At 47.2% G+C, this 16,318-nt stretch overlaps 1 protein-coding gene across 1 annotated transcript in view; it reads left to right on the forward strand.

The window, feature by feature from the left end:
• Window positions 1-16,318, forward strand: part of LOC114922541 (disintegrin and metalloproteinase domain-containing protein 9-like) — a 32,393-nt gene that overhangs the window by 8,596 nt on the left and 7,479 nt on the right. The window contains exons 6-15 of the mRNA XM_029284049.1: window positions 452-520; window positions 2,068-2,139; window positions 3,547-3,716; window positions 4,104-4,188; window positions 5,205-5,362; window positions 7,813-7,978; window positions 9,923-10,015; window positions 11,739-12,004; window positions 14,967-15,150; window positions 15,485-15,562. Of these exons, the coding sequence (XP_029139882.1) occupies window positions 452-520; window positions 2,068-2,139; window positions 3,547-3,716; window positions 4,104-4,188; window positions 5,205-5,362; window positions 7,813-7,978; window positions 9,923-10,015; window positions 11,739-12,004; window positions 14,967-15,150; window positions 15,485-15,562 (1,341 nt within the window). The remainder of the gene's footprint in view (window positions 1-451; window positions 521-2,067; window positions 2,140-3,546; window positions 3,717-4,103; window positions 4,189-5,204; window positions 5,363-7,812; window positions 7,979-9,922; window positions 10,016-11,738; window positions 12,005-14,966; window positions 15,151-15,484; window positions 15,563-16,318) is intronic.

Consider the following 16,318-nt stretch of genomic DNA (forward strand, 5'->3'; position numbering starts at 1 on the left):
AAGTCACCCAGCTGCTTTCAGGCCTGAGGCAGGACTAGAACTCACCGTCTCCTGGAGATTGGCCCAATGTCACCCAGTCAGTTTTCACGCCTGAGGCGGGACTAGAATTCACCGTCTCCTGGCGATTGGCCCAATGTCACCCAGTCAGTTTTCACGCCTGAGGCAGGACTAGAACTCACCGTCTCCTGGCGATTGGCCCAAAGTCACCCAGTCAGTTTTCACGCCTGAGGCGGGACTAGAACTCACTGTCTCCTGGCGATTGGCCCAATGTCACCCAGCCAGTTTTCACGCCTGAGGTAGGACTAGAATTCACCGTCTCCTGGCGATTGGCCCAAAGTCACCCAGCTGCTTTCAGGCCTGAGGCAGGACTAGAACTCACCGTCTCCTGGTGATTGTCCCCAAGTCACCTTTCTTTTGCCTCCCACCGCTGAGGTCTCTACTTTCCTTTCAGCCACATTTCCCTGGGAAGAACGCGCCATCGAGATACCTGGAATACTTTGCCGTTTGTGACCATTCTGTGGTAAGCAACCACCATAGGTTAACCAGGTTAGATCCCGGTTAGCCTCTCCAGAAGCAGCTGCAGGACATTGATCCGGCTTTTGGCTCCTTCCTCCTGTTCTGCTCTACTACTCTGTAGCCCAATGGTTCTCAAACGCCACCACTTTAAGATGGGCAGGCTTCAACTCCCAGAATTCCTCAGCCAGTCCATACACCTTAAAGTTGAATTCTGGGAGTGGAAGTCCACCCATCTTAAAGTTGAATTCTGGGAGTTGAAGTCCACCCACCTTAAAGTTGAATTCTGGGAGTGGAAGTCCACCCATCTTGAAGTTGAATTCTGGGAGTTGAAGTCCACCCATCTTAAAGTTGAATTCTGGGAGTTGAAGTCCACCCACCTTAAAGTTGAATTCTGGGAGTGGAAGTCCACCCATCTTGAAGTTGAATTCTGGGAGTTGAAATCCACACATCTCAATGTGACCGAGGTTATCATTTAGCCCTTCCAATCAGTTCTCACTTCTACTATCACAGACTCGGCAACCAGCAGGACACTCAGACCCCACATCTGGAGAGTCCAGAGGTTTTGCCCCAATGTGCAGTTGTGTTCAGTTCAAATTCTCCTCCGTGTGTGCCACATTAGGAAACATGCACACAAGGGGCAGAGTAGCTGCTTTGCCACGGTGATGCCCGTTTCATCTTTTTGGCGTAAAAGTTTTCGCCTTCAGATTGCCGGGAACTAATTGGTGCTCCCTTCCCACCCTAATATTTATATTTTTTATTTATTAGTTCAACTAATATGCTCCCCCATTATCAATCATTTAATAGAAGGGCACAAAAAGTGTCCTCCATGACGGCCCAAAATCTCTCGTCCATGGCCAAAATAATGTTCTCCTGGACAACTTTCCACGAGAAGTAAAAACGAAAAGCCCCCACAAGCAGGTAGTCCTCAATTTGTAACCCGTTGGTTTAGTGACCGTTTGAAGTTACAACAGGCGCCAAAAAAAGAGACTGGTGACCCGTTTTGCACATTATTTTGCACATTATTTTGCAGCGTCCCCGTGGCCACGTGATCGAAATTCGGATCCTTGGCAACTGACTCGTAGTTACGACGGTTGCATTAGCCCGGGGTGTGTGCGTGTCATGTGACCCTCTTCTGACCAGCAAAGTCAAAATGGGGGAAGCCAGATTCGCTTAACAACCGTCTGGGCCGCTCCACCTCTGCATTGATTCGCTTAAGAACGATGGCAAGGAAGGTCATTAAAAGGGGCAGAACTCGCTTAGCGACCGCCTTGCTTCGAACGGTTGCAACTTCAAATGGCCACTAAATGAGTGCAAGTCGAGGACTGCCTGTTCTTTAAGTATCCCCCTCCCAATGAAAGGCCCCGAATGGGCGGGTGAGGGGGGGGAGATCTGGAACCAGAGACTGGGAACGAGGGAAGCCCCAGGAAGAAGGGGGGTCGGTCTGGAAGAGAGCCGCTGTCCCGGGGGTCCCGAAAGACCCACGCAAGGAGTCTGGCAGGGTGGGTGTGTACACAGCACCCCTGCGAAGGCCCTTCTCTCCTCCGTCCTCAGTTCCAGTGGGCCAAGCAGAATGTCACTCAAGAGATGCTGATGGTGCTTCAGATTCTCTCGGTGGTTCACCATGTAAGTAAATCCTAGAATCCGAGGGCGGGAAGGGACCTTGGAGGTCTTCTAGTCCAGCCCCCTGCCCAAGGCATGAGACTATGCCATCCTGGGCAAATGGCTGTCTGATATTTTCTTGAAGACCTCCAACAACTGAGCACCCAGAACTCCAGGGGCATCCATCCCTCCCTCCATCCATATCCATATATCTATATATCTATATCTATATATCTATTATATATCATCTATATTATCTATCATCTGTCATCTAAATATCTATCATAGTCTAATATCTATCATGCCATATTTAACTCTCTAGATACGTATATCCATCTCTATCTATCTATCATCTATATCTAGCTAGCTAGCTATATCTCTCATCTAAATATCTAATATCTATCATCTATCATGCCATATTTATCTCTATCCATCTCTCTCTCTCTCTCTCTCTCTCTATCTATCTATCTCTATCTCATCTATATCTATATGTAGCTAGCTAGCTAGCTATATCTCTCATCTAAATATCTATCTTATGTCTATCATCTATCATCCCATATCTATCTATCTATCTATCTATCTATCTATCTATCTATCTATCTATCTATCTATCTATCTATCTATCTATCTATCTATCTATATCTCTCATCTAAATATCTATCTATCATCTATCATGCCATATCTATCTATCTATCTATCTATCTATCTATCTATCTATCTATCTATCTATCTATCTATCTATCTATCTATATCTCTCATCTAAATATCTATCTTATGTCTATCATCTATCATGCCATATCTATCTATCTATCTATCTATCTATCTATCTATCTATCTATCTATCTATCTATCTATCTATCTATCTATCTATCTATCTATCTATCTATCTATCTATCTATCTACCTAATCTCTCATCTAAATATCTATCTTATGTCTATCATCTATCATGCCATATTTATCTATCTATCTATCATCTATCTATCTATCTATCTATCTATCTATCTATCTATCTATCTATCTATCTATCAATCATCTATCTATCTATCTATAGCTAGCTAGCTAGCTATTTATATCTCATCTAAATATCTATCTTATGTCTATCATCTATCATGCCATATTTATCACTATCTATCTATCTATCTATCTATCTATCATCTATCTATCTATCTATCTATCTATCTATCTATCTATCTATCTATATCTCATCTAAATATCTATCATGTCTATCATCTATTATACCATATTTATCTCTATCTATTATCTATCCATCTATCCATCCATCCATATCACAGCTGGCTCAGGAATTCTGGGAGTTGAAGTCCGCAGGTCATCCAAGGGCCCTTGTTCCCCACGCCTGCTGTAAGGCATCCATCTCCAGTGTGACTCACCTTGCAGGTAAGAGGATGGCCACTCCTACCTTTCCCCTTGCAGGTGTACAGTGACATCGGACTCCACGTAGTCCTGACGGGCATGGAGGTGTGGACAGAAAAGGACCACCTGCCCCTCAGCAAACAGTTTGGGGAAAGGGTGCAAGTGTTTCAGCACTATGCCAATTCTGAGCTTCAGCGCCAGACCCACTTCGACCACGCCACCTTATTCACGTGAGAATGCGGAGTTTGCTGCGGGAGAGACATAAATCTTGGGGTCCTCCTCTTCCTTGGAGGACCCCAGCAATTGGGGTCACAATACTCCCCGTTGTCCGGCTCGTACATTCAGGGAATCCTTGACACTCTGACCGTCATAAATACGAGCCAGTTGCCAAGCGTCATGTGACCCCCACGGAGGATGCTGCAGCTGTCCTAAGTGTGAAAAAGGGTCGTAAGTCCCTTTTCCCAGCGGGTTGAAATGAACTGTCGTAAGTCGAGGACTGCCTGCATTTCAATTCGGATATTTAAAATCAGGTTAAGACGATAAAAGCCAGTGGAAAACTTAAAAACAGCCAAAACGTTGGAACGTCTGAGTCGAACTGGGTGTTTTCTGCCTTGCAGGAATGTGGCTCAAGACGACACGTTCGCAAAGACGTGGAAGTTGCCCGAGTGTCTTCAGAACCAGGTCTCGGTTTCTGTGGCCAAAGTAAGGAAAGGGGCGCGCGAGGCGAAGGGTGGGTGGGGGGCTCAGACTGGGCCAGGCAGATCCCTGGCACCTTGCTATATAGATCAAGGCTCTCCAAATATGGCCACTGTAAGCTTTGTGGACTTCAACTCCCAGAATTCCCCAGCGAGAGATAGGGAAAAAAAAAAGAAGAGAGAGAGAGAGAGAGAGAGAGAGAGAGAAGGAGAGAGGGGGAGAGAGAAATAGAGAAAGGGAGAGAGAGAAAGAGACAGAGAGACAGAGAGGGAAAGAGAAAGAAAGAGAAAGAGAGAGGGGGAGAGAGGGGGAGAGAGAAATAGATAAAGGGAGAGAGAAAGAGAGACAGAGACAGAGAGGAAAGAGAAAGAAAGAGAAAGAGAGGGGGAGAGAGGGGGAGAGAGAAATAGATAAAGGGAGAGAGGGAGAGAGAAAGGGAGAGAGAGAGGAGAGAGGGGGAGAGAGAAATAGATAAAGAGAGAGAGATAAGGAGAGACAGTTGGGAGAAAGAGAGGGGGAGAGAGAAATAGATAAAGGGAGAGAGAAAAAGACAGGGACAGAGAGAGAGGGAGAAAGAGAGAAGAAAGAAAGGGAGAGAGAGAAGGAGACAGGGGAGAGAGAAATAGATAAAGAGAGAGAAAGAGAGTGGAGGAGACAGAAAGAAAGAGGGGGAAGAGAGAAATAGATAGAGAGAAAGAGAGAGAAGGGGAGAGAAAAAGAGAGAGGGGAAGAAATAAGAGAGAAAGAAAGAGAGAGAAAGAGAGAAAGATGGTAGAGGTGAATAGCTGTGCAAAAAAGGGAACCCTCCTGGAGTCGTGGCTGCTCCATCGTTGGAGGTTGTCAAGAAAAGATCGGAGAACCCTTTGACCAGGATGGCATAAGCTCTCCTGTCTTGAGCAGGGGGTTGGACTAGATGACCTCCAGGGTACCTCCCAGTCCTAGGATCCTGCCATTCTGGGATTCCACTTGGGTCTGCTTCACCGCCTCCTCTTCCCTCCCTTTCCCTGCCCTGCCGGGCCCAGATTTCTCCGTCTGCCACGGACGTCGGGGTCTCCGCTGCGCACCAGCTGGGCCACGCCCTCGGCTTCGCCCACGATGACCTGCCACGGGCGGACGGACGGCCCTGTGGATGCAACTCCACCACCCAAGCCGGCCACTGCCTCATGCATGCGGCCACGGCGTGAGTAGCCCCCCCCAAATTTTCCCACGCCAACTAAGACTGGGGTTAAGTGAGTTTCGCCCCGTTTTGCGACCTTCGTTGCCACGGTCGTTAAGGGAATCACTGCAAGTTGTTAAGTTACTACAGGTAGTCTTCAGCTTACGGCTACAACCGAGCCCCAGATTTTTTGCTAAATGAGACGTTTGTGGAATGAGTTTCGCCCCATTTTACGACCTTGCTCGCCAGCGTTTTTAAGTGAATGACTTAATAATAACAATAACAATAACAATAACAATAACAACAACAACAACAACAACAACAATAATAATAATAATAATAATAATAATAATAATAATAATAATAATAATAATAATAAAGTTGGAAGGGACCTTAGAGGTCATCTAGTCCAACCCCCGGCTCAGGCAGGAGACCCTATACCATTTCATAACAACAATAACAATAACAATAACAATAACAATAACAATAATAATAATAAAAATAAAGTTGGAAGGGACCTTAGAGGTCATCTAGTCCAACCCCTGGCTCAGGCAGGAGACCCTATACCATTTCATAACAACAATAACAATAACAGTAACAATAACAATAACAATAACAATAACAATAACAATAACAATAACAATAATAATAATAAAGTTGGAAGGGACCTTGGAGGTCATCTAGTCCAACCCCCTGCTCAGGCAGGAAACCCTATACCATTTCGGACAAATGGCTGTCCAGTCTCTTCTTAAAAACCTCCAGTGTTGGAGCATTCAGAGCTTCTGGAGGCAGGTGGTTCCACTGGTTAATTGTTCTAACTGTCAGGAAGTTTCTCCTTGCAGATATTAAGTTAATAGCACGGTCGTTAAGCGAATCCGGCTTCCCCCGTTGACTTTGCTCGTCAGAAGGTCGCAAAAGGGGAGCACGTGACACACACACCCTGGGACGATGCGACCGTCGTAACTATGAGTCAGTTGCCAAGCGCCCGAATTTTGATCACGTGACCCCGGGGACACTTCGAGGGTCATAAATGTGAAAAATGGCCTTAAGTCCCCGTTTTTCAGTGCGGTCGTAACTTTGAACGGTCGTTAAACGAACGGTTATAAGGGACTCTCTGTAACACGGTCGTTAAGTGGATCCGGTTTCCCCTATTGACGTTGCTCACCAGAAGTTCGCAAAAGGGAATCAAGTGACCCCTGGACACTGCAACCGTCCTAAGTACATGTCAGTTGCCAAGTCTAGCAGCAAGGAGAAATTTTTTTTATTAGTTCTAAATATGAGATAGTAGATATAAAGAGGAAGAGAGAGGAAGTATTAAATGTGGAAATAAGAGAAATTTTTGGTTAATAAATTTAAGATTTTAAAGTACCTGAAAGTTATCAGAACAATTAACACGTGGAACCACCTGCCTCCAGAAGCTGTGAATGCTCCAACACTGGAAGTTTTTAAGAAGAGACTGGACAGCCATTTGTCCGAAATGGTATAGGGTTTCCTGCCTGAGCAGAGAGTTGGACTAGATGACCTCCAATCTCCCTTCCAACTTTATTATTATTATTATTATTATTGCTGTTGCTGTTGCTGTTGTTGTTGTTATTATTATTATTATTATTATTATTATTAATTTGTTGATGTAGATGGTGAGAACCTGCATAGATAAGATGTGTATCCTGAATATTAGACTTTGGGAGGTACGGTGATAAAGGAATTGGGGCTCATTTGAAGTGTGGCAATGATCATTATTAAACGTTAAATTTAAATACTAATGGGAAATTAAAATTGAGAAAAACTGATTCGGTCATCGATTGTCTAAGGACTGAAAGTTAAAACAATTAAGATATATGTTGACTTAAAATTATGGATAAAGGGTTAGAAAGTTACCTTTTATTTGATTGACAGAACAAGATGTACAAGAGCAGGGGGTCGGACTAGATGATCTCCAATTGTCCCTTCCAACTTTATCATTAATTAAATTAAATTAATTAAATAATTAAAATTAATTAATTAAATTGTATTAGTTAAAACAGGAGGCAGTCGATATTAAGGGAGAAAGAGAGGGAATGGGGATTGTAACAGTTTGAGATCTGTACTAATGATATCTATGTGTAATGGAGCAGGGGGTTGGACTAGATGACCTCCAAGGTCCCTTCCAACTTTTTTATATTATTATTATTATTATTATTATTATTATTATTATTATTATTTATTGTTAATTATTATTAATTATTATTATTATTATTATTATACCCAGCCGCCACGTTTGCTTTCAAGTATTTAAATGTCATATTAGAAAATCAATACAAATTTACAAAAAACAAAGCCTCCGAATTTTGATCGCGTGATCCCGGGGGGACACCGCAACGGTCGTAAGTGCGAGTCACGTTTTTTCGGCGCCGTTGTAACCACACACGGTCGCTGAACGAACGGTTGTAACATGAGGACGGCCTGCAAGTCACGGGCCCTCTCTCTCGTTGCAGAGAACGCTACGCGCTGAGCAACTGCAGCAAAGAGACCTACTTCGCGTTCCTGCAGGGCCCAGGCAGGAACTGCTTCCTCAACTGGCCCAAAGACGTCACCCCGAAAAAGACGTGCGGCAACGGCGTTGTGGAGGACGGAGAGCAGTGCGACTGCGGCACGGACGAGGTGAGTGCCTCTGCCTTCAGGACAACGCGCTTCATGTGGGCGCTATCTAACAAAATGGAATTCAAGGGTGGAAAAAGGCAGCTTCTACATTTAGGCAAGAAAAACCAAATGCACAGGTAGAGTATAGATCAGGGGTCTTCAAACTTGGCCCCTTTTAGGACTTCTGGACTTCAACTCCCAGAATTCCTCAGCCAGCCATGCTGAGGGGAAAGGGAGAGGTTTCCAAGCTGAGCCAGGCTGGCTCAGGAATTCTGGGAGATGAAGTCCACGAGTCATGAAGGGGCCATAGTTCCCCCATGCTGGCTCAGGAATTCTGGGAGATGAAGTCCACGAGTCATGAAGGGGTCAGTTTTCCCCATGCTGGCTGAGGAATTCTGGGAGTTGAAGTCCACGAGTCATAAAAGAGCCAAGGTTGCCTACCCCTGGTATAGGTGGCCCCTTGCTCAATAGTAGTAACTGTGAGAGGGACCTCGGAGTCCTAGTGGACAATCCCTTAAATAGGAGCCAGCCGTGTGCTGCAGCTGCCAAAAAGGCCAACACAGTGCTAGGCTGCATTAACAGAGGGATAGAATCAAGATCACGTGAAGTGTTAATACCACTTTACAAGGCCTTGGTAAGGCCACACTTGGAATACTGCATCCAGTTTTGGTCACCTTGATGTAAAAAAGATTCTGAGACTCTAGAAAGAGTACAGAGAAGAGCAACAAAGATGATTAGGGGACTGCAGACTAAAACATACATAAGGAACGGTTGCTGAAATTGGGTATGTCCAGTTTAATGAAGAGAAGGACAAGGGGGGACATGATAGCAGTCTTCCAGTATCTCAGGGGCTGCCCCAAAGAAGAGGGAGTCAAGCTCTTCTCCAAAGCGCCTGAAGGCAGGACAAGAAGCAACGGATGGAAACTAGTCAAGGAGAGAAGCAACCTAGAACTAAGGAGAAATTTCCTGACATTTAGAACAATTAACCAGTGGAACAACCTGCCTCCAGAGGCTGTGAATGTTCCAACACTGGAAGTTTTTAAGAGGAGACTGGACAGCCATTTTTTGTCTGGAATGGTATAGGGCAGGGGTGTCAAACTTGCAACCTCACGTAACATATCGTGACTTTTTTCCCACTGCCAGCAATGGGGTGGGCATGGTTTTGCCATGACGCATCCAGCCCCCTGATATAGGGTTTCTTGCCTGAGCAGGGGGTTGGACTAGAAGACCTCCAAGGTCCCTTCCAAGTTCTGTTATCCTATAAGCCAAGGTTTCCCATCCTTGGCAACCTTAAGATGTGTGGACCTCCACTCCCAGAATTCCTCAGCCAGTCCACAGATCTTAAAGTTTAATTCTGGGAGTGGAAGTCCACACATCTTAAGGTTGAATTCTGGGAGATGAGAATTCTGGGAGTTGAAGTCCACGCATCTTAAAGTTGAATTCTGGGAGTTGAAGTCCACACATCTTGAAGTTGAATTCTGGGAGTTGAAGTCCACACATCTTGAAGTTGAATTCAGGGTGTTGAGGTCCACGCATCTTGAACTTGTCAAGGTTGTGGAACACCATCCTAGAGATCTCTGACAGACCACCAACCAGCTTCTTTTGCATCCATCTGTGAGAGATCTGTGAAAGATCAGGTCAAAAATCAAATCCTGCTCTCCATCCTGGTCTCCTCCAGACGTGCTGGTCCACAAGTACCCAAATTCACCCCCAGCACAACCAAGAACCCACTGGGGACACCTGGCCTCTGGTGCCCAACATCTCTGGAGGCTTCCAGCTTTGGAGAAGGTGGGCCAAGATTTCATCGGTCCTACACAGGAAGGAGACGGGGATCTCTCTGATTTCCTTTCTGACTTTTGGCCAGTTTGGGGACTGGGGAGCGTTCGGTGGGGGTCCTGCAGCTGGGCCTGGTGGCTGGTCCAAACCCCCAAGCGTGATCAATTGCCCCCTCCTCCATCTTCCTAGCAGACATGCATAATCAACGACTGCTGTCAAGAGGATTGCCAAATGAAACCCGGCGCCACCTGTCTTCAGGGATCCTGTTGTCAAGAGTGCAAGGTAAGGTCTTGGTTCTGCCCTCTTTGGGGGCTATTTGGGGCCGGGAGGGTCTCCCTGGGACCAAGCCCACCTCCAGGGGACAAACGGCCCCTTTGATCCTTTGCTGCTTTCCATCGCCGTCGACTTATATGCCTCCGAGTCTGCAACAAACCAGGATAAAATGGCAAGTGGCCAGCCACAACGTCACGCCGTGATGGTGATGACTGCCCTTGGATCACGATGCCCAGCCCAAGTAGCCCGTTGTGGCCTTTGTGTGACAAGCTCATATTTTCTGGTAGTCCTCAACTTACAACTTATTCACGTTGTTGAAAGAAAAATCTTCGTCGGGGTCCAGTCCAAGCCGGGAAGAAACAAAACGCAGACTGCTTTAGAAAGAAGGTGGTCGTTTATTGAAGAGCAGAGCCAGACAGAAAGGTGGCTATGGGGCAGCTGACCCCATGGAGCTGGGAGTGGTGGGTTTTTATCCCATTAACAGAGGGATAGAATCAAGATCACATGAAGTGTTAATACCAATTTACAAGGCCTTGGTAAGGCCACATTTGGAATGCTGCATCCAGTTTTGGTCACCACGATGTAAAAAAGATGCTGAGACTCTAGAAAGAGTGCAGAGAAGAGCAACAAAGATGATTAGGGGACTGGAGGCTAAAGCATATAAGGAACGGTTGCTGGAATTGGGTATGTCTAGTTTAATGAAGAGAAGGACGAGGGGGCACAGGATAGCAGTCTTCCAGTATCTCAGGGGCTGCCCCAAAGAAGAGGCAGTCAAGCTATTCTCCAAAGCACCTGAAGGCAGAACAAGAAGCAACGGATGGAAACTCATCAAGGAGAGAAGCAACCTGGAACTAAGGAGGGATTTCGTGACAGTGAGAACAATTAACCAGTGGAACCACCTGCCTCCAGAAGCGGTGAATGCTCCAACACTGGAAGTTTTTAAGAGGAGACTGGACAGCCATTTGTCTGAAATGGTATAGGGTTTCCTGCCTGAGCAGGGGGTTGGACTAGATGACCTCCAAGATCCCTTCCAACATCATTATCATTATATTATTATTATTATTATTATTATTATTATTATTATTATTATTATTATTATTATTATTATTATTATTATTATTATTATTATTAATTATTATTAATTATTATTATTAATTATTATTATTATTATTATTATTATTATTATTAATCACACAGTCAGCCAGATGTTCAGACTGGATTTGGCATTTTTTTCCAAGGACCTGGGATAGGCAGATGTGGATGTTTGACGGTATCACAGATCTCATCGCAGGATGGAAGCGGTTCCTAGTAAGGCCGCCTTTTGCAATTGACTGATGGCGAATTTGTCAATGCCGAGGATGGTGTCCAAGTGGTGCTCCAGTTGTTTTGGGATGATGATGATGATGATGATGATGATGAGATGATGATGATGATGATGATGATTACTATTATTATTACTACTACTACTACTATTATTATTATTATTACTATTATTATTACTATTATTATTACTATTACTATTATTATTATTATTATTATTATTATTATTATTACTATATGCTAACTCCGGCAGCTTTTGCAGCCCTTCCTCCATTATGGGAATGGAGGCATCTTTCCGTTTTTGGGCACAGAGCGGATGCCCTCCAGATTCCCACGAGCCCCAGGGCTGCACGTCAGCCTGGCAGGAGCGACGTTTGAGCTCCGTCTCTCTCTCTCTCTCTCTTCGCCATAGTTGCTAACAGAAGGGACGGTGTGCCGGGAAGCCCTCTCTGATTGTGATCTGGATGAATACTGTTCGGGGACCTCGGAAACCTGCCCCCCAGATGTCTTCAAGCAAAACGGGATGCCCTGCGGCCTCGACAGCACCTGCTATTCGGGCGTCTGCTTGGACATCCGCCGGCACTGCCAGACGTTCTTCGGCAAAGGCATGCGGAGCAAAATGGAGATGCAGCTGATGGGGATGGCAGAGGGGGGTGGTAGTGGTTCCAGGCCCTCAAGGTAGCTAAGCAGGGTTTGGTCCGGCTGGCATTTGGATGGGGCGGTGCCAGCCCATCCCAAGCATTCAAGGCTTGTTTTCATCCTCCAGGTTTGCCCAGCTGGCTTTCATGCCTAAGGCGGGACTAGAACTCACCGTCTCCTGGCGATTGGCCCAAGTCACCCAGCTGGCTTTCATGCCTAAGGCGGGACTAGAACTCACCGCCTCCTGGTGATTGGCCCAAAGTCACCCAGCTGGCTTTCATGCCTAAGGCGGGACTAGAACTCCCTGTCTCCTGGTGATTGGCCCAAAGTCACCCAGCTGGCTTTTCTACCTAAGGTGGGATTAGAACTCACCGTCTCCTGGTGATTGGCCCAAGTCACCCAGCTGGCTTTTCTACCTAAGGTGGGACTAGAACTCACCGTCTCCTGGTGATTGGTCCAAAGTCACCCAGCCGGCTTTTATGCCTAAGGCGGGACTAGAACTCACCGCCTCCTGGTGATTGGCCCAAAGTCACCCAGCTGGCTTTCATGCCTAAGGCGGGACTAGAACTCACCGCCTCCTGGTGATTGGCCCAAAGTCACCCAGCCGGCTTTTCTGCCTAAGGTGGGACTAGAACTCACCGTCTCCTGGTGATTGGTCCAAAGTCACCCAGCCGGCTTTTATGCCTAAGGCGGGACTAGAACTCACCGTCTCCTGATGATTGGCCCTGAGTCAACCAGCTGGCTTTCATGCCTAAGGCGGGGCTAGAACTCCCCTTCTCCTGGTTTCTGAGCCAGAAATATAAATATATTTCTATATATAAATCTATATTAAATCTACACATTTGTAGACACTGTAGAGTTAAATTATGGATATATTATAGATGTAAATGCTTACAGATAAATCAGTATCATCTGTATAAACCTTACAAACGCATAAGAATATGTTACTTACACGTAAGGGTGTAGGTCTATGCATATGTTGTATATAGTATGTTTTAAATGTGTGTGATGTACGTGTGCCCTTGGAGAGCAAGCAGCTAAATTTCATTTTTAAGGTGTGCCGTTGTGCCCACAGGAATAAAATGACAATAAAGGTGATCTAATCATTAATAAGCCTTCAGTGAACCTCTGCCTCAATGGGGGGGGGGGGTCCAGCTCCATCTTGCTCTTGACTTTTTACTCCCCCCCCTTCTTCTACCCCCTCCCCAACCTCCAAATCTTTAGCTGCAAAACCTGCTCCGTTCAGTTGCTACAAGGAGGTGAATTTACAAGGCGACCGGACCGGAAACTGCGGCCAGGATAGATCCGGCTACAGGAAATGCCGAGAAAAGTAAGTGCCTTTGTTGACTCCTACGGGAAGGAGAAAGCAGCCCCAACTAGCAAGCTCCTTGCTTGCATGGAAGGCACATCAGAAGGGCGAAAGAGGGTTTGATGGTTAGAAGAATTAACCAGTGGAACTACCTGCCTCCAGAAGTTGTGGATGCTGCAACACTGGAGGTTTTCAAGGAGAGGCTGGGCAGCCATTTGTCTGGAATGGTATAGGGTCTCCTGCCTGAGCAGGGGGGTTGAACTAGATGACCTCCAAGCTCCCTTCCAACTCTGTTATTCTGTTATTCTGGTTTCCTTCCTTCCTTCTTTCTTTCCTTCCTTCCTTCCTTCCTTCCTTCCTTCCTTCCTACCTACCTACCTACCTACCTACCTACCTACCTACCTTCTCCATCACTGGAGGCTTTTAAGAAGAGACTGGACAGCCACTTGTCTGGAATGGTAGAGGGTCTCTTACTTGAGCAGGGGGCTGGACTAGAAGACCTCCAAGATCCCTTTCAACTCTGTTATTCTGTTATCCTTCCTTCCTTCCTTCTCCATCACTAGCCACTTGTCTAAAATGGTGTAGGGTCTCCTGCTCGAGCAGGGGGTTGGACTAGATGACCTCCAAGGTCCCTTCCAGTATTCTGTTTTTAAGACGAACGGTTGCATGCTGGCTGGGGAATTCTGGGAGCTGACGTCCACCCAGGCTCCCTGGGGAGTTTTTGAAGTCCACTCATGGTGCCAGGGGAATTCTGGGAGTTGAAGGCCACCCATGCTGGCTGGGGAATCCTGGGAGCTGAAGTCCACTCATGGTGCCTGGGGAATTCTGGGAGTTGAAGGCCACATGTCCTGGCTGGGGAATTCTGGGAGCTGAAGTCCACCCATGCTGGCTGGGAAATTCTGGGAGTTGAAGGCCACATGTCCTGGCTGGGGAATTCTGGGAGCTGAAGTCCACTCATGGTGCCTGGGGAATTCTGGGAGTTGAAGGCCACATGTCCTGGCTGGGGAATTCTGGGAGTTGAAGTCCACCCATCTTAAAGTTGCCAAGGTTGAAAAGTACCGATTTAGGTTCTCCAGCTGCTAAGTTCGTTCCTCCTCCGTATTTCCGGCTAGAGATGGGAGAACTTTCCTTTTAGGCTCCATCTAGGTCAGTGGTTCTCAACCTGTGGGTCGGGACCCCATTTGGGGTCGATCGACCATTTCACGGGGGTCACCAAGCAAGGCTGTCTGCCATTTTTTTTGTCCGCCATTTTTTTTGTCCGCCATTTTGTCCCCCTTTTCCGGCGGGTGCCTTACCTCCCTTGGGCTGGGCCAGCTGGTGGTCGGCCTGCTCTGTCTCTGCCGCTTGCCAGCTACGCCTCGGCCGGCGCAGGGGGCGGAACCACGCATGCACGGCACTCCCGGGCAGAGAAAGTCCTCGACTTACGACCGGTTGGGTAGTCCTCGACTTACGACCGGTTTAGTCCTCGACTTACAACCGGTTTAGTCCTCGACTTACGACCGGTTGGGGTCGCGGCATTAAAAAGGTTGAGAACCACTGATCTAGGTGCAGAAGGAAGTCTAGTTCCTTTTTTCCCAACCTGAAGATCAGCTCCCGACCCAGACAGGGTTTTGCTCCCTCCAAAAGCCACCAGAAGCCCATGGGGGGGTCTTCAAGGATCTCTTCTCCCTGCCTGCTTGTCTTTCTTCTCAGAGATGTGTCTTGTGGAAGGCTCCAGTGCACTAACGTCCATAAAATTCCCAGAATTCCCCCGGGCTTCTCCATCCTCCAGACGCCCGTCGAAGAAGTGCTGTGCTGGAGTATCATCTCTGCCCAGCAGGACGATGGGAACGATGCCGGAGCAACGAAAGAGGGCTCTTCCTGTGGTCCCCGCAAGGTCAGATGAGGGAGGGTCCGGGTGGGGAGAGGGCGGAGGGACACGACGTGGACAGCGAGCCCGGAACGGAGTCGGCTTTGCCAGGAGAGGAGAGAATGGCTGGCACTCCAGTGTCCCTCCGTGTTCTGTGCCAGGGGCCTCCGACCTTGGCCCCCTTTAAGACTGGTGGACTTCAACTCCCAGTCCACCAGTCTTAAAGGGGCCCAGTTTGGCCGGCTGAGGAATTCTGGGAGTTGAAGTCCACCAGTCATAAAAGAGCCAAGGTTGCCTACCCCTGGTGTAACCCATCGATGGATCTCTCGCTCAATCCCTTCTGACGCTTTTCTGTTTCCAGATATGCATAAACCGAGCGTGTGAGGAGATGAAAGTTTTGAATTACGATTGCGATGTTTCCAAGTGTAACAACCAGGGGGTAAGTAACAAAGAGCTGGACCCCCGTGAACTGGTTTGACTAGCAGAAATGGGGGCATTGTTTAGCCCCTTTGGTGACCCAACTAGGTAACATCATCAGTGCTGGAAGGGAGGGGGGAAGTAGTACTATTACAGCACTGATACAGCTCTGATCATGTTCCCTGTTTGGGTAATGAAATGTCTACAAAAAGCAGCCAAGCATGGAGAGCACCAAGGACCTTAGAGTCCTCCTCCTCCTCCTTCATCCTCCTTTGCCTTCCTTTGTCGTTGTCGTTGTCGTTGTCGTTGTCGTCGTTGTCATCGTCCTCCTCCTCCTCCTCCTCCTCCTCCTCCACAAATCCTCATTCTCTTCTAGCATTCATAATTACATGTAGCTGGGTCATGAAATGTCTGCAGGACATAACTAACCTCAAGAGAGTATCAAGGACCAGGGGGGCGTTTTATCAGGTTCGCCTGATCCACCAGTTGCGTCCTTTTCTGGACCGGGACGCTCTGCGCACGGTCACTCAAGCTCTCGTCACCTCCCGCCTGGACTACTGCAATGCCCTCTACATGGGACTCCCTTTGAGGAGCACCCGGAGACTTCAACTGGTCCAGAATGCGGCCGCGCGGGCGGTGTTGGGAGGGACTCGTCGCTCCCATGTAACACCGCTCCTGCGCGAGCTGCACTGGTTACCAGTGATCTTCCGAGTGCGTTTTAAGGTGTTAGTTACCACCTTTAAAACGCTCCATGGCATCGGACCTGGTTACCTCCGAG

The sequence above is a fragment of the Protobothrops mucrosquamatus genome, unplaced genomic scaffold (genome assembly GCF_001527695.2).
Source record: "Protobothrops mucrosquamatus isolate PMUCROS unplaced genomic scaffold, P.Mucros_1.0 scaffold344, whole genome shotgun sequence".
Taxonomy (NCBI): domain Eukaryota; kingdom Metazoa; phylum Chordata; class Lepidosauria; order Squamata; family Viperidae; genus Protobothrops; species Protobothrops mucrosquamatus.